This window comes from Sceloporus occidentalis, unplaced genomic scaffold (genome assembly GCF_023333645.1).
Source record: "Sceloporus occidentalis isolate IW3139 unplaced genomic scaffold, rSceOcc1.0.p SCAF_5, whole genome shotgun sequence".
In the NCBI taxonomy this organism is placed as follows: domain Eukaryota; kingdom Metazoa; phylum Chordata; class Lepidosauria; order Squamata; family Phrynosomatidae; genus Sceloporus; species Sceloporus occidentalis.
This window is the reverse complement of record NW_028316985.1, coordinates 174195928-174214214: the sequence shown is the minus strand read 5'-3', so window position 1 is coordinate 174214214 and position 18287 is coordinate 174195928. Positions and strand designations below refer to the sequence as shown.

Genomic DNA, 18287 nt, shown 5'->3' with positions numbered 1-18287 from the left:
ATAGTCCCAGAAGAAGAAATATGAGGAATGCCAACACAGAGCATACAATAGAAAGAAGGTTTTGGATCACATCTGCAAGCTGGGACAATGTCTCCACATCTGCATTCTGAAGAATGTGCAGAACTCAAGCAGACATCAAAGGCACTCTGTCTCTCTTTCCTCAATCCACTCTACTCCCCCACCCACCCACACACACACAGACACAGTGTACAAACCCTTGTAATTATGTTTGAAATGTTTTTAGTTACTTTAATCATGGAATGTTTTTTTTTAATGTTATTTAATTATTTTTAAAACTTTTATAAATGAGATTTTAATTTCATGTTGTTTTGAACTTTTGAAAGATGACTTGAATCCTGGAGAAAGGTGGACTATAAATTCAATAAATAAACAAATTAATAAATAAATGTCTTCTGAACAGGGCTCCATGCCTGACAAGTAGCATAATTTTCTATTAAACAAGAACAGCATAGAGGGTAGAAATGGGAAAGGATGTTGGCAATGAAACACCAGAAGGAAAGCAAAAACAAAATTACTGAGACCTACAAAGTCATATATTTTTAAAAATTGAACAACAGTGAGTTTTAAAAGCAGAATACTGGGATGGAGAACTAGGGGAGGGGAATCTTATACAGCAACATAACAATAAATCTGAAAAAATACTTGCATGAATCATAAAAGATCTGATTATTTACTCTGCAAGATTTATTAGCTCTCCATGTTTTATAATGCAGCCCTTATGATATTCATATGTTTCAGTGATATGTCAGGGTTTTTCTGGCTCTTTTTCTTTTAAGTTAAGAAGGATTAACGGCCACATCAACTTGGAAACCTTGCATTTGTGACAGCTTCAAAATGATACAGGGTAAGACTTATTGCTTGGCAGATCTAGGGTCGTTTTAACAACAAATGGAGGAATTACTAGGTTTGCTTGAGGTATTTTTGCAGTGCTACTAAAAAAAGCTGCCCAAGTGTATAAGCTCCATGTGCTGCTCTTTTGCTACTTACTATCTGCCAGATGCAGCAGAAAGCTTGTCCTGCCATTAGCAATGCATCCATTAGAAACTAGCAGGACAGCCAATAAATACTAGAAATGTGAACCAGAACAAAAATCAAACCAAAAGTACCAGATCACCTGGCTTTGCTCAATTTTTCTTTTGTCCCTTTGTCTCTCCTGAAACCCTTAATTTTATTTATTTACTAAAATATGTATGCCATGTCCTATATCATGGGATTTCATGGCAGGGTACAGTCAAAATTAATTCGACACAAACAGAATTTAAAGCTACCCAAAAAGACAAAAATGTATTTAACAAGTTAAAACAGCTTTAAAAACAGTTCAAAATATGTACATGTACATTTTGGGGATGGGGAAAACAATTACTGTATATACTTGTGTATAAGCTGACCTCGTGTATAAGTCAGGGGCAGTTTTTGGGGTCAAAATCATAGATTTTTATATGACCTGTGAATAAATCGAGGGTCAAACACTGGGGCATGTTACAAAAGATCTAAAGGGGGGAACAAAGCACCACTTCCCTCCCTACTTCTCCCTTTCTGGACCTCTCCCAAGGGTCACAGTTTTGGGATGGAAAATGGGGAAACAAACCTCGACACGCGCACACGCACACACTCCCCCTCCCTTCACCCCCAGGATTTCCAAAGCACATGCCTTGTAAAATGGGGTTCAAACCTCTCTCTCTCGCTTCCCTTCACTGCCAGGATTTTCAAGACTCATGGCTTGCAAAACGGGGTACGAATTTATTTACATATTGTATTTATACCCCGCTCTTCAGCCCTAAAGGCTCTCAGAGTGGCTTACAGATAGTTATTCAGACGGTTCCCTGCCCTTAGGCTTCCAGTCTATAAAGACATAACACAAAAGGAGAAGGGAATGGTGGTGGGGAAGGGGATCAGCTCCAGCAGTTCTTCTCTCTCTCTAAGGCCTGGACCATGGCAGATGGACTAAAGGGAGGGCCCTTCTTCTTGCTCTGGCTAGCTCTGATGGAGTTGGGCTTGCCTTTTCACTCTCTCCCAGGCTGGATGATGTCAGATGGATGGACCTCTCTCTCTCTCTCTCTCTCTCTCTCTCTCTCTTCCCTTCACCCCCAGGATTTCCAAGGTGCAGGGCTTGCAAAATGGGGTACAAGTCTCAGCATATTCTCTCTATCTCCCTTGCCTCACCAGCTTTTTGTTAGCTCGGGCTATGAAGGAAGGCTGAGGGATAACACACACACACGAGAGTATGCGAGGATTCAAACAAGGAGGCAAACTCTCTCTCTCCCCCCCTCCCTTTCTCCCCATCTCCCTTGTCTCACAGCTGTTTGTTAGCTCTGGCTGCAAGGGAAGGCTGAGGGATCAAACACACACAGAGAGGAGAGTGCATGGTGGGACTCAAATGGAAAGCTGTTTAAAGACCCCTGGCTATGAAGGAAGGGTGGCTACTTCTTTTAGGAACTTTATAAGCAGTATTAACCTATTGTCCCATATATAAGTCAACCCATGATTTTGGAGTCCATTTTGGGGCATAGATTTCTCAACTTATTTTCGAGTATATATGGTACCCCAAAAAAGCAGTGTTGTCAGGTTGTTAAAATAGCAATAAAGGACAGCCAAAATTCATGACATTTGAAGTGGGTGACTGGGAAGTATCTATTAATAAATTTGTGTTTTACCTAAATACCAAATGAAAGTACTGGTTTCAGTTGTTGATGCTAACTGCTACCAATTCACCTTCAACTTATGATGACCCTATGAATGAGGGACCTCCAAGTCACCTCTGCTGATTTCAGTTAACTTACCCAGATGGTGCAGCGGTTAAATGCCTGTACTTCAGCCACTCACTCACAAACCACAATGTTGTGAGTTCAATACCAGCCAGGAGCTCCAGGTCAGCTCCTCCTGGTATCCTTCCATAGATTGCTAAAATGAATACCCAGCTTGTTGGGGGCAATTAGTTTACACTTTGTGAACCACTTAGTACATTTGTAAGCAGTATGTAAATGTACTTGCTACTTGCTATTATACTGTCCACATTATAAATTAAATGATGCGCACATTTCTGCCTTTATGAAAGCACCACACCAAAAAATACAAGAATTTTTTTTAACATCTTGTTCAGTCCATATAAAAGGGAAAGCTTTCCAATCCTCAAATGTGGACATCACTTATAATAAGGGACATCTGCCAGATGATAAAGAACAAGCTTTCCAGATCTTAAGTAAGGGAATAAAGTAAATGACACCTGAGAACACTACCCCAAAGAATTATAATGAGAACATTTGCTTCTATCTGTTGCCTCATCCTACAAGTCAACCAGCACTGTTCCATTACAACCATAAAAGTGTCACTGTTAGCCTATCGAGAAGCAGAAGATTCAAGATCCTAATATATTTGCGATCACCTCTATCCACTTAAATTTACCTAGTATCTGGCACCAGCAGAAGAGATCCTCTGTGCTCTTCTTTCAATAGAAGCTTATGAGTAGCAGTTTGGGAACAAGTCCTTTTCTCGTAACTGGACACTTTCCTCTAAGAAGTTTCCAGTCACCTATATTTGATACCATGCAAAAACATACAGTGGGCTCTTAGTATCCATTGGGATTTGGTTCCAGGATCCCTGCGGATGCCAAAATTTCAATGTATACTCATGTCCCATGAGATAATGAAATGGTGTTCCCTATATAAAATGGCAAAATCAAGGTTTGCTATTAGGATTTTTTTAAAATGTTTTTTCAAGCTGTGTATGGTGGAATCTGTAGATGCAGAATCTGTGGACAGTACTTACTTTTCTAGGCATTTTGGACATAGTTGCAATCCAGGGTCTGTGGGAAAATATGTAACTCCTGTAATATTCAGTCTAGGTTGCTGGAGTAGCTATGCTTGTATGTCACACTGACCATTTTTACTACCATTTTTAAAATGGTGTTACAGGCCCCCATTTTGAGTTGTGAAAAGCCACAAGATTACCCCCAAATTATTTTTAACACATGCATTTCCTCCTGTCATAACAAAGCAACTCAAAATTGCTGCAGAGTGAGGATACTTTCTGCTGTGGGGAGTTATACATAAATTTAATATATAAAAGCAATAACAACAACAACCAACCCTGTCTGCTATCTCACTTCTTTCAGTCTTACTCAATCATGGTCTCTCTCTCCTGTACGCAACAGCCATACTGCAACAAAACTAAACATAACAGTTGGTGCCACAATTGTTTATTCATATGTTTGCCACATTTAGCATCTAAAATTCAGGCATAGCTATGCTTTGTACCAATGAAGTGGAAGCTGGCTAAAGGGAACTGAACTCTGCCTTCATACACATCTTACCTTGCTGTGCTCTGCCTAATCTAGTACCAGTTTTAAGGAAGCATGGGCAAGGTTTTCAATATCTCCCACAAACATGTCTGTGACACCATTCCTCCATAATAACACTGTGTCAATCATGTCCTGTAAACTTCCACTCACCATTAACCTCCATAGCAATCTTATTCCCTCCTACCCATGATCTGACTGATTCTCTCGCACCTTAGATTTCATAACACATTCTCCTAGTTCCTATAACCTGAACAAGTGTTTGCAAGAAGCAAGACAACTGTGTTTTGTACTTTCTTTTTTAAGGATCTGACATAGCTTTGCAAGAGCAGCCATATTCTTTTCCCCACAAGGCCTTGGGCACCTAAATAGCACCATTATATTGGTAGAAAGACCCAGAAGTATTTTGCAGAAGATAAGATTATGGCTGCTCCAGCAACCTCAGTTGCTGCTTCAGTTTTCAGGACTAACTTTCTTGTTGTTTGATTTTTTTTTTCATTATTAATAAAATGCTGGCATCAGCTCTGTCAGACTTTCAGTGCTTATTGGACCCCGATATTTTATTTAAAATTATTATTCATTATGTATTTGTTCAACTATGCTGAGCACTGACATTTCACCTGCCTCCACTGTTCCTGGACCCATTCCACCCCCAGCCTGGCGCAGGTTGGGAAAGCAGGAGCTACTATTCCAATGCAACTCAGAATTCTGTACTCCATTTTGGTTGACTCATTGCTAGACAAACAGCTGAAAATGAGGATGTTATAAACTGAAGGATAGGAATATTATAAGCTGCAGAATGGGAACATTATAAACATCTCTGCTCTCACAACATCCTTCAGCAACTCCTAAGCGATCAGGACACGTGAGGGCAAATGAAATGTTCAACATTTCCAAATGTAATCTATTAGCTTGCACTGATTTTCAGCATTCAGATCATACACATTCCTGCATCCTGCATTAAAATGGTTTCAGAAGAGGAGGGAGCAAGACTGACCATTGAATTCACAAGTATGTGAGATTTCATATATTAGTGCACACACACATGACCTCCAATTTTCAAACACAGACAACCTCCCTCTTGTTTAAATTAAGACTTCTAAATTTTGGTTAAAATTATTTTAAAATAAAAAATAATTTTAACAAATTATTCAAGCTTTGCTCTTGGGCAATATTCATAGATAGTAAACTGAAGTAACTTAGCCACGTATATTATTTAACAAGTAGAAGATAAAAATGTACAGGCACACAAATAAATATATTTCTGGAGAAACTTACCAAACTATTCCCTGAGCTCCAGAGCCAATTGGTTTTAAGTTCTGGTAGCGCTTGAGAACTGTGAAGGTCGAGTCACCCACTTCCACACTGTAGAACTGGTTGTCAACTTTGCTTTTACTCATGTTGTAATATTTGGCAATATATGACACATCCACTTGTTTCCCGAATCCCTGTTGTGGAGCCAAAGCAGGGGACAAGGAGAGAAAGAAAACAGAATGCCAGTAAACTATCGGCATAGTAATGAAACAAAACAGACACCCAGGATCTCAAAGGTGACCCATCCTGTCATTTCAACCTTGTTGTCAGAGAGTTTCATGTTGACAGCTAGCTTTCTTAATGACATTCACAAGCTCTTTCTAGAAATGGCATCTAACCCTATTTCAGATAGGAAATTGTCCTTCAGATCATTCTAACTCCTCCAAAATGCCCTTCAAAGGGGGAACTAAATTGATATATGGCAATGCAGTACATTGGCCCTTTCACACTGCACAGTTACAGTGCTTTGATACCATTTTAACTGCCATGGTTCCATCCTATGGAATCCTGGAACTGGAAGTTCAGGGAGAGTGTCAGGAAGAAAATCAGCTCATTTGAAATGTGATGCTGGAGGAAAGTTCTGCAGATACCATGGACAGCCAAAAAGAAAAATAAATGGGTATTAGAGCAAATCAAGCCTGAACTATCCCTAGAAGCTAAGACCACAGAACTAAGATTTTTGTACTTTGCACATATCATGAGAAGATATGACTCACTAGAAAAGACAATACCGCTTGGTAAGGTGCAAAGAAATAAGGAGGAGGACCGCATTTCAAAGGGATAGATTCAATCATGAAAGCCATGGTCCTTGGTCTGCAACACCTGGACAGGCCTGTTGATGACAGGGTGACTTACAGGTTTCTCATTCATAGGTCTGTGTCAAAACTGACTTGAAGGCAATTAACAACAACCACAACTGGAATTCTCAGCTAGAACTCTAGTGCCTCACCAAGAATTCCTCAGAACCTCAGAATTCCACAAGATGCAGACATGGCAGTTAAAGAGGAATCATATTGCTCTAATTGTGTAATGTGACAGGGCCCATTGTGTAAAGATTGGAGTATTCAGCACTGAAGTCAACGGACCCACATTTTTCAGCCAAAATACATTATGAAAGTTATCTTTACTATTTCCTCGCTGTCTTTAATATAATCCCATTATGAAATATGTATGGGATTTGTGTGAGCATGTGCATGTGTTTATCTGGTTAACTAAAATTTCATTGCTCAACATACAGGTATTTTCAGAGCACCTCCCAAGAAGAAATATACAAACAACAATATTGAAATAAACACATAACTACAACACATGCAAACAGTAGAAAGGGGCAACAGTTGATAATCCAGTTCCACAGCAGTTCTTGGAAAATAAAGATGTCATCATTTGGCACAGAAATAACTTTTCAGTATTATAGACTCATAGAACACTGCTGGCTTCAGATACTGAATACCTTATCATGGGATGTGTGAGTGTGTGTAGGTTTTGCCTCAGAGGTAAATTGTTTTGGCCCATCCTGGCTGCAACTGGAATTCAAGCTGTTGTTCTACAGTGGGGCCTTAGGAATGGGGGGGGGGGGGTTTGGGGGGCTGGTACCAGGACCCCATGGAAATACAAAAATCAAGGGATATCATTTTGTTACAATGGCGTAACAAAATGATATCCCTTATACTGTATAATATGGCAAAACCAAGGTTTCCCTTTTGGGTCTTTTTTGGAGGGGAAAAATATTTTCAAGCCATGAATGGTTGAATCCATAGATACAGAATCCAGGGATACAGATACCAACTGTATTAGGATGCAGGTGTGTTTGCATGGATTTAACTTATGGCAGCTGAAATATAAGCACCTGCACATTCCTGAACTTGCATAAGAATACAATAAATCCCTAAACTGACAATGAATGAATGAATGAAAATATTATGAAAAGGAAAAAAATTAAAATACTTTTATTCTATTCTTAGAATATATTTTCTTTATTTGCAAAAAGAAAATCTGAAAAATTGTTTTTTCCAGCAAACCAGAAGCCATACAGTGACCTTAATTGTCCTTTATTGCTTGCTGTAAACCATCTTCCCAAGGATCCTGCTTATTGTTCCTGCAGATAAAAACAGTACTAACAGAAATAGAACACAAAAGGCAACATACAGGAGATTGTTGTCATTAAACAACGAAGAGGAACACAGAGACAATGTGGGCTTCTGTGTTTCTTGCTACATTGCTGGGAGGGTGGGGGGACATTCTACCTGCAACCAGCCTGAAAATAGCACATTAATGAATTTCTGGCTAATGGCCAAAATTAGCTTCCTCTTAATTACCTCAGAGTTTTGCATTTATTTATTTTTACAAGCCACCCAGCAGGAATGTATATTCACAAGCCAGAGAAGTGTGTATATGCGTGCCAGCTCAGGGGAAGGAGGAAGGCTGCATCCAGAAATGCCAGAAGGACACAGAGGTTAAAATGGAAATATTTGCAGAAAACAAGCAAACAAATGGCACTGCTTAAGGCTTTGTGGGTTTTTCCTTTTATTATCTGTATGCATAGCAGCCTAAGCATCCTTTATTGGTATTATCAGTACTGTTATGAGGGGTTGGTGAGCAGTCAGAGTGGCTGTACAGGTGGTGGGAGCAAGGTTGCCATCTGTTCATTATGGATTGTTCATATTTTGAAAGTCCCCGTCATCAGAATTAGAACATTTCTTAAAGGCAAGCTTTGTCCAGATTTTGTCATGTTTAACCTGGAGGAGGACTCCTCTGATGAAGAAGAAGGGGGAAAGATGAGCATAGACAGAATCCAGTCAGAGCCAAGGTCATCTGGCAACCCTGTCATGGAAGCAGTCCACTACATGCTGGAGGCTAAGCTACTTTATTCTTTGGATCATCACAAACTAAAATGACAGCAACAAAAACACAGACATAGTTGTGGCTTGCCTTAAAGGGAAAATGATGGGGTAATAATTCTGAAGAGCAAGGTTCAAATCCTGGCTCATCCATGGAAACCCACTGGGTGACCTTGGGCAAGTCACACTCTCTTAGCTTCAGAGGATGGTAATGGTAAACCCCCTCTGAAGAAACTTGCCAGGAAACCCCTGTGCTAGGTTGGTCACCATAAGTCAGAAATTATTTGAAGGCAAGTAACACACACACATTGAGACCCAGCTGTGCTGAGTTACAGATGGCTATAAACTGAAACATCCAAGTCTGTGTAAATTCTCCCCATATCTCAGTGCCCCACAGTGTTACTGAGGGGCTATGATGCAGAGAAAAGCATGTGTTTTTGTACAAAACATGTTTTCTTTATAGAAAGGTTTCATACACACACACACACACACACACACACACACACACACACACACCAGTGTTGTTGTGGGGGGAGCACAGAAAGCAGACAAGGAAGCCACTAGCCACTACTGATAATGAGCAGAGATGGAGAACTTCATAAAAGGTGGCAGAAGACAACAAGGCCAAAAGAAACAATCCATACATTTTGAGAGAAGCAAATGGACCAGGTCATGAGTTACAGTGTAAAGTGAGCAGTGTCTTTCCAGGGCAATGAAATCTGTAGGGGATTAAGATTAGGCATAGATCCTTTCCTTCACCAGCCTGGGGAACAGCACAGTGCATGCAGAGAACTTAGACCAAGGTGAAGGTAATCCTAAGTAATTTTTAATATCCTTACTTTGGGAGAGGTTTGGATTCAACATAGCTTCAGCTGGCCTACTGTCAGCTCAGATGGACATGTTAGAACTGTTCTTCTTTCTAAGGGAAATATAATTAATTGTGATGCCAATTCATGTGACCAGCAAGAAGATGAACCTTGATAAAGGGTTTTTTTTAAAACTGTAATTCATACAAGCCATTTTAGGTCCATCTCTAATGGCAACAGTATGAACAAAAGTCTGACTGACTGAATGGGGTTGAAGAAATCTGTAAACTGGTACTTTCTACTCATGACATATAAAACCTATCCAGTCCTTATACAGAATGTTCTTTGCCATCATTGTCTCCCAGAATATTGCTTATTATTTAGAATAAGCAACCTTAGTTCTGAGATGTCTCTTTATACCACCCAATAATTTGATTGCTGGGAAAAAGAGAGTCAATCTTTCAATGCAAAGAGATGAATTTATTTTTATCAATAGTAATGAATGGGGCAGTAGATTAAGGAATATTGCACTAACCAGGCTACAAAAGTGATTCATAATTGTAATTATTCAGAAGCAACAGTAGCCACTGAATAATTAAAACCAGACAGCTATAGTTATAGTGATCTGTTTCCCTTACAGATTTTTTCAAACAGACCGGAACTGGTAAATATTAGTAAAGGCTAGGTCAGTGGAGGGCTCCCTTTTCTGAAAATCGTACCACTGGATCAGTTATTATTTATATTTTGTCATCATTGTGCCTGGTGTTTTCCAGAGCAATAACCAGGCATATGACACGAATTATTTGTGACCACAGAACCAAAGAGTATACTTATCAGGCTCTGTCATCTTTCTGTCAGTACCTTTTCAAAAGGAACATTTGTTTAGTTATTTGCTACCACAAAAGGGTTTGGGAGGGAGGGTGGAAATATCTCTTAGGTATTCTGAATTATGAACACTGATTTCATATTCTCTTTCCCTTACAAAAACACACAATAAAAAGAAACATATTTCCTTCAGTACACTGATAGATTTTGAAATTACTCTGGTTTTAGCAAACTGGAGCCAATATGATATAGTGGTTTGAGTGTTGGACTAAGATTCCAAGAGACTAGGGTTTGAATCCCCTCTCAGTCCCAGAAACCCACTGGATGATGCTAGGCAAATCACACACTCTCAGCCACAAAGAAAGGTAATGGTAAACCTCCTCTGAGCAAATCTTGCTAGACAAGTGCATATGGGGTTTTCTTGGCAAGTTTCTTTAGAGGGGGATTGCCATTGCCATCCTCTGATGGTGAAGAGAGTGTGACTTGCCCAAGGCCACCCAGTGGGTTTACATGGCTGAGCTGGGACTCAAAGCCTGATCTCCAGAGTTGTAGTCCAATGCTCCAACCACTACACCACACGGGCTCCATCACCCCTATTCCAGTCAAGATTAGGCTGTTAAAATGAACTCAATGTGAGGTTGCCTTTTAAGACTGCTTGTCAATTTCAACTAGACCAAAATGCCAGAACCAACAGTTGTTGGGTGTGTGCTTTAGAGACCATGTATCACCAGCCTTGAACCTACTGCACTGGCTTCTAATTTGTTTCTGTACTCAACTGGTGCTACTTTTGACATACAAAGCCCTACATCGCTTGGGATCAGGATATATGAAAGGCTTTCCCCCCCCATATGAGCCTGCATAAATTTGAGATCCTCAGTGGAGGCCTCACTACATGTCCCATGAGCGTAGATTGTTGAGTACATGTGGCAGAACATTCTCATTAGCAGCACCTTGGCTATGGAACTCTCTCCCAGGGGGATGCTTTCATTTCTCTTGAGCTTCTGAGAGGCAGCCAAGAATACATTGTGGGTTTTTATATATATATATATATATATATATATATATATATATATATATTACACTGTTTTGGTTTGTTTCTAAATAATGACTTTTCTGTTTGTGGGTATTACATTTGGGGGCTCTGGCAGGCTGAGAGGCAATAACCAAAAACTCACATAAATAAATACTTTGACTTTAACTATGGCGACCTCCCATTCTTCCCTATCACTCTCAATGGTCACAAATCACCACTTAGTATCAGGTAACTGAAGTGCCAGAGGCAAAAAAGTTGTCAAAGATCAAACAACAGATGAGACAAGATAGAGCCTCATGTATTTCTTATTCTAACAGAAAAATGAGACTGATAAACTGAGCTTGGAGCAAGATTTACATACACACAGATGGGTCCTTTGAGTCACATGATCCTGGCTGGAATCAAGAGCTGCACCTCTGGCTCTGTTCACTATATAGTTGGTGCTTCGGCATGCCATGCATTGATCTGATAGTTGACTTGGCCTGAGGTAGTACAGGAAGTAAGATGCCTGTCATCTACTACCTGGTCCCTTGGTATCTTACCAGTAGGTGAGGCAGTATGTTGCATATCCCAATGGAAGACTTAGAAGTCATCTTAGTGCAATGAACACCTAATATGGAAGGAACCTCTGTGCCTTAACCTAGGTACATACAGAGCAGGCTTGCAGCCTTTTTCTTTCTCTTTCTCTTTTCCTTTAGGAGAAGAAATGGGGGAGGGAAAGAATTAAGCATTTTTTGTCCACTATGTGATTCTTAATTTACCATAATGTTGTTAATTGCTTCCCTGAAATCATATTTTCTGTTTGAATAGACACATTTATTTGGGAGTTTCAAACATCCCTTCTAAATGAGCCACCTATAATTAAGCAGAAATATCCTGCAGAGGGGCCATGCTCCTACCATAATGGCTAGTCAGCCTTCAAGCAAAGCAAAAACCAACTGACCTTGACAAGGTCAGTTTAAGCATTTTAATCACTAACTTCATTAGGTGTGGACATTAAATTGTTTTAAAACTTCAATGAGTTTTTAAGAGACTTTCCACCTATTTCTTGGAAATATTTTCCTTATGGCATCAAAGCATTGAGAGACATTATAGAAGGACATCACATCATTACCAAATGGGACTCCCAGCCTCATTTAGATAGAGGCCTGCCTTATGATCAATTTGTAACCACCCGTGGCCATCTGAAATGGGTTAGTTACCTCAATTTTTGTTAAATACTACTTGATATGGGGTCCACCTCTTCCTACTCCCATGGATCACTGGTTTAAATTGTGAAATTCAGCCCTTACAACAGGAGTTGATATCTTCTGTAGCTCTGAGGCCTAATTTTCTCTTACCACGGACCCAAAAAAGGCTCACCACACCACTGCTGTGGATTCAAAACTAGAATTTTGTGGGCCAGTTGTCTCTTGTTTCCAAGGTTAGTACCATTCCCTGATAGAGATGTAAATAATATTCATTCCTTAACAAGGAAGGGCTTGTAAAAAACATTCTATCTAGACCATTGTCAGTTGCCACATTTTTCCCCCTTTCAGGAGGAACAAAACCACCACCACTTTCCCCCTGCTTTTACTTCATTTTCCATAACATTTGCTCAGTATTCAGCAGGGCTTTTTCAGGAGGATTTTTTTTTTATTAGAAGCCATAAAATGCAAAAAAAAAAAAAAAAGGGGGGGGGGAAATGTGCAAATCCTCTTGTAACTTCACTTATTTGTATGAAAATGTTTACGATTTTCCATTCTCACATGCAAGAATAAAAAGATTCACATTCCTGTACCATGAAGCCTCCCAGAGCTACTACCAGACTTATAAATAAGTATGCTTTCTCTCCAGTGAAGATAACATTAGTGGAAATGCCCATTCTTCATTTGACTTAGAGCAAGTCTTTGAAAGGAAATAGGCAAAGTTTGTCAGCATTAGGACAATCCACAATCGGAAGAAGCTACAACTGATTAAATTCAGTAGAATAGGAAAGAATTATGTTTATTTGTGTGAGAGGAGCATTTTACAACCAATCATGTAGCTTTGGGAATTCAATCATCTTCTTTATGATTGTATAAAATCCTTCAAAGCTGGTGCAGGAAGTATGTGGGAGACATAATGGAGCATGGAGACCTATAAAAACTCTAGAGTGGTTGATCGAAACTCAGGTGCCCTTCACTAACAGCAAATGCCATATGTATCCTGGATGTTGACATCTCCCCCTCTACACACTTGCCCAAAAAACAAAGAAAAGGAAAGAAGCAATCACAAGACACGAAATATTAACACATTGTTTGTGGACTTGGCTGTCTGCTAATTTCTCAGAATATGGAGCGATATAACATGGGGAGACAGCTCAGTAGCAAAGCATGTGCTTTTCAAGAAAATAGACACTGATTCAATCCCTGGCATCTCCAACAGGGAAAAAAATCAAGCAATTGAAATGTCCTTTGCTTGGAAATCCCTGGACATTGACTACCATTAAGAAGACATGAGTGGGAGCAGATGGATAAAACAGTCCAGTTTTATATAAGGCAGCATCAAATAAACTTTTCACTCCAAATTTCTTATTCTTGTATTTCTGAAAAGAGAATAGTGCTGATCGTTATGGGGATGTCAGTTAGGGTATACTTCCTTTAGCTATGTAACTACTAGTTAAGATTCCCTAAAACACAAGTAAATTCAATAGTAAGTTTACAATACCAAACTTTTTTGTAAAAAAAAAATAAAGTAAGGAGTATGCTGTAGCTTGGGCTCTGAACAGGAAGCACCAGATATGGACAAAGTACCCCTGGCAGCCAAATATGAAATGCCACAACCAGCACCACTGCCAAGCTGCTCCTGGGTGATCCCTCAGCAAATGCAATGGTCTTATTTAATTTTTGAAACGATGACATATAACCATGGAATATGATTGTTGTTAAGTGCCCTCGATCCTGAATCATAGCAACCCTGTGGATGAGACATCTCCAACCCCCACTGTCCTCCACTGCTCTGCTTAGGTCACGTAATTTCAGGCCCATATCATTTCATAATTGTTTTAAGGACCAGCCCTATGATTAGCTAGAGTGAAGTGGCTGCATCAGAAGATGGTGAATTCTTCTTTGGCAGTCTTTAAACAGAAGTTAGATTACTCTCAGGAGTACTTTGATAATGTGTTCTCCATGGCAGGGGTTGGACTAGATTGCCCTTGTGGTTTCTTCAACCTTATGATTCTATGAATCTTACCACACAGGCGGTCCATGGAACGGGAAGAGAACAGATCGGAAGGGGCCGGGAATAAGTGGGGGACAAGTGGGGGATACATTTTACTGCACACAGAACTCCCTCACTTGTTCTGTTCCCTTCCATTCCCAATCCGTCCCAGAGGAGGCGATTTTTGAGAACTGTTCTGAACAATTCTCAAAAATTGCCTCCTCTGGGACGGATTGGGATGGAAGGGAAGGGAACGGAACAAGTGAGCAGTAAAATGCATCCCTCACTCGTTCTGTTCTCTTCCCAGCTCCTTTTGGACCATTCTCATCCCATGCTTGGAGCCCTCTATGTAGTAAGGTCCTATGATTCCTCATGAGGCAATTATGGAGCAACACTGAGAACACAAAGCTGTGTGTACCAAGTGTTCTAGATTGTGTTCCCCTAAACTATTATGCTGCTCTCATGTTCAGGGGAGCACATCACCTGTCTGTAGGTTTGAAATAAAATTAATCTTCAAATTTTGTTCACTTTATATATGGAATGGAAGAAAGGACTGCCATGCCTTTCAGCATGATTAGTAAAAATGTATTGAGTCTGCCCTGCACTATTTGGTCTGTTATCTTTCCTTTTTTAAAAAACAACCCTGGTTGGAATAATTTCATAAAGTAGGATGGGAAGTGTCCCATTGACAAGATAAATAATAGTATTCCTCTGAGTTTCAAATTATGCTTCACTACACTAAACTTTCTATTTTTATTGCTTTGTACAGTAACCAGTGCTCCAGTGTCATTAAACAAGTGTTATGGGGAGAAAAATAGGAGTTGATGAAAAATAGTGTGATTGATGAGGTAGCCAGATGGTAAAGTATGCAGAACAATCATTATGAATCTAGGAGAATGTCCTTGTTAACACAGCAAAAGAAGAATGGCCAACTTTAAGTACTGAGCCAAAACAATTTTATCTAGCCCCTGATGGTGTTACCAGATTCCAATCAAGTCACAATAAAAAGTTGGCCTGAAGTTTTCCTTGTAAGGATGCTCTGTTTCCAAAATTATTTCATTCTAAAATTTAATGTAGGGTGGTAATCATGCAGCCATCCAGTTGTTGTTAGACTGCAACTCTCAGCACTAGCTAGCAAAGTCAATGGTGAAGAATACAAGGAGTTACAATCCATTTGTAAATTACATTAGAAGAGAATAACTACTACTTCTTTGATGTCATACGTCTTTTCTTTTACATATTCAGTGCCTCAAACTGACAATGATTTGTTGACTTCATTGGAGTCTGTCTACTTATGGAGCCTGCCTAAATAAATCTGCACAAATTGGAAAAGTTTTCATAATACCCCATATAACTGAGAACAAAGCTCCCAAGCATCATAAGGATGGTATGAAGGTACACTTTCCCAAAACTCAGAGATTTAGAGGCATTCAGCCTAAGACCACACCCATGGTATTCTCATTACCATGAAAGAGAAAAATTGAGGCTAAATTGTGAATATTTCTGAAAATTTATCTTTCTGTATCTATGTACCTGTTGACCCAATTATCTGGATCATATCTGCTATGAAATTTACTTGATCCAATGAAAAGCAGTATTAGAGCTGAATAAGCAACAATCTGAACAGTGAATTGCTGACCTAGACTTCCTAGGAGAGTCTATGAAGGGGAATGGGAAGAGTGGGAGAGAAACAGAGGGGGAAAAAGAGAGAGAAAAAAGTGTGGGCAAATATGTATGTGAATTTTGTGCAGAATTAAGTCCCAAATTTCAAATAGTATCTGAAAACTGCAGTTTTCAAATACTTTCCCATAGCAGAAAGAAAATTGATAATTTATTCTTTGTTGTCTTTGAGAACAAAGTTAGCAATGAATTACTGCACTATTTTTAACCAGTGGATGTAAAAATCAATGATATAAACTTAGAAATGAAACAAAAACAACTCATATTACCACAATCCTCTGGACGATTAATGTAGGCAACTACCTTGGTCATTTCAATAGCCATTAAGTGGATGTTGATGGAACGGATACAGAGAGTGAAAGATAAAACATCTAGTTGTAACACAGAAGAGTCCTACTAAGTTAATGCACTTTACATGAATAATGTGCAACATTACATGAGACTCTTCCATCTTAATGGAGAAGAGACAGACTGGCCAGGCCTAACAGATCTTTCTTTAGTTAGTTAGCTATTAGAGAAGCACCCAGGGGAATAAAGCCATGTACTCTCACAGCTCATGCAGCAGAAAAATCATTGAGAAGATTAATCAAATAACTTGTGATAATCATATCTGGGGATTTATGGAGGATCTCCAAAATGTCACCCATATAAAAAAAAATCATTTCTTGAAAAAAAAATTAAAAATCTAAACACATCTTGAACATTGACTCTGGTAGAATTAAGACACAGGTCACATAACTTTTGATCACAACTTAATAAACATCTTCCCCAACCTTGGAAGGCCCAGAATAATACCCAGTTATGAAGAAAAACAAATGGCAATTCTTTCACAGCTGAACTAAGTTTTGTGCCATGACCAAAATGCACATTAACTGGTGATACTCCCTGAAAATATAAAGACAGGATGCCAGAAACCTTGCATGTAGCTCAGAATTCTTCATGAGGTGTCACACTTTGAATTCCAGAACAATTAAATCTGTAATGCATAATGTGTACATCCAAGCAATCCATATCTTTCTTCAAACCTCCCAACTTACAGCATATTCATCTGTGGGATATTAACTTGCCCAAGACTCCCAAGTAATTTTGAGAACTAAGGGATTCTAATCTGCATCTGATATTATAGTACCAACAATCATATAAGAATTGAGTGACATTACTGTGTGTTTGAGAAGCATCCCAGATTTGAAGGACTGAGAATTACAGGGCAAAATCTAATAATTTTAACCCATGGTATTTGCTACTATGTTTTTAAAAAAGCTTCACTTTCTCTGTATTAAGAGCAGTCTTGATGTTATGCACCTTCAAATCAACTCTGATTTATGACCACTTATGGTTGTCTTAGTAAGATTTATTTGCCATCACCTTCCTCTAAGTCTCAGAGAAGGTGGTTGGCTCATGGTCACCAACTGGTTTTTCAGTTGGGTTAGAATGCAGTCTATGGCTGCTTAGGGTCACAGTCTGGCACTCGTCACTACAACACCCATGCTTTCACAGGAGCACTGCTATCTCCATTTTGATTTTGCCCTTTCCTATCAGTTCTTCTGGTTGTAGTAACTGAATTCTTTAAAGATGATACCTATTAGATTAGTATCACATCACAAATTTGATCACTGCTTTCAGGCTATCTCTGTGAATGCTACATTTACTGGCTTTGCACCAAACTACAAAAATCGATGATGAGACTGAAAGGTCCCATACTGTTCCCTGCATATAAAAACAAATAGCAAAACCCATTTTCACCTAGATAATGGAAAAAGCTTTTTCAGAGGTAGACTATCACTGTGCTGAACACGTACTCATGCTAACAGGCATTCCCTGCAACTAACCAGCAAAACCAAGATCTGAACAACTTCACACTCTTTCCTTAACTGCTCAGCTTATTGAAATTCATTTTGGAGCTCCAGAATTTAACCTATTGGGGCTTCTATTCTCAAGGGCAATTAATTCCACAAAACTAGCTGAATGAGGGCTGCTTCACATTATAGCCTACACAAAGATGCCCGTCAGCAAACACTTTCCATGTTGTAGCACTCAGTGCTGGAGATAACATCTATGTATTCACAATGACTTGTACCAAGCTACTGCACATTGAGCCTCCTCACAAAGCTGCCAGGAACTTGTAGAGCTAAAATGGAAATACTTTATTTTTAATGCATATTAATGTGTATGGGAGCCTTTTCCAGATAAAAGGCTTTCAGCAATTATAAAGTAATTTAACCAAAGAGCCAGCATGGTGTAGTGATTTGAATCTGGAGGACGAGGGTTTGAATATTCATTCAGCCATGGAAACCCAC

At 39.3% G+C, this 18287-nt stretch overlaps 1 protein-coding gene across 5 annotated transcripts in view; it reads right to left on the bottom strand.

Annotated features, from left to right (window-relative positions):
* Positions 1 to 18287, bottom strand: part of MAPK10 (mitogen-activated protein kinase 10) — a 268834-nt gene that overhangs the window by 104919 nt on the left and 145628 nt on the right. For all 5 annotated transcript variants that reach the window (XM_089526169.1, XM_089526166.1, XM_089526167.1 and 2 more), the window contains one exon: positions 5594 to 5763. In XM_089526169.1, coding sequence (XP_089382295.1) covers positions 5594 to 5715 — 122 coding nt within the window. In that variant the 5' untranslated portion in view covers positions 5716 to 5763. The remainder of the gene's footprint in view (positions 1 to 5593; positions 5764 to 18287) is intronic.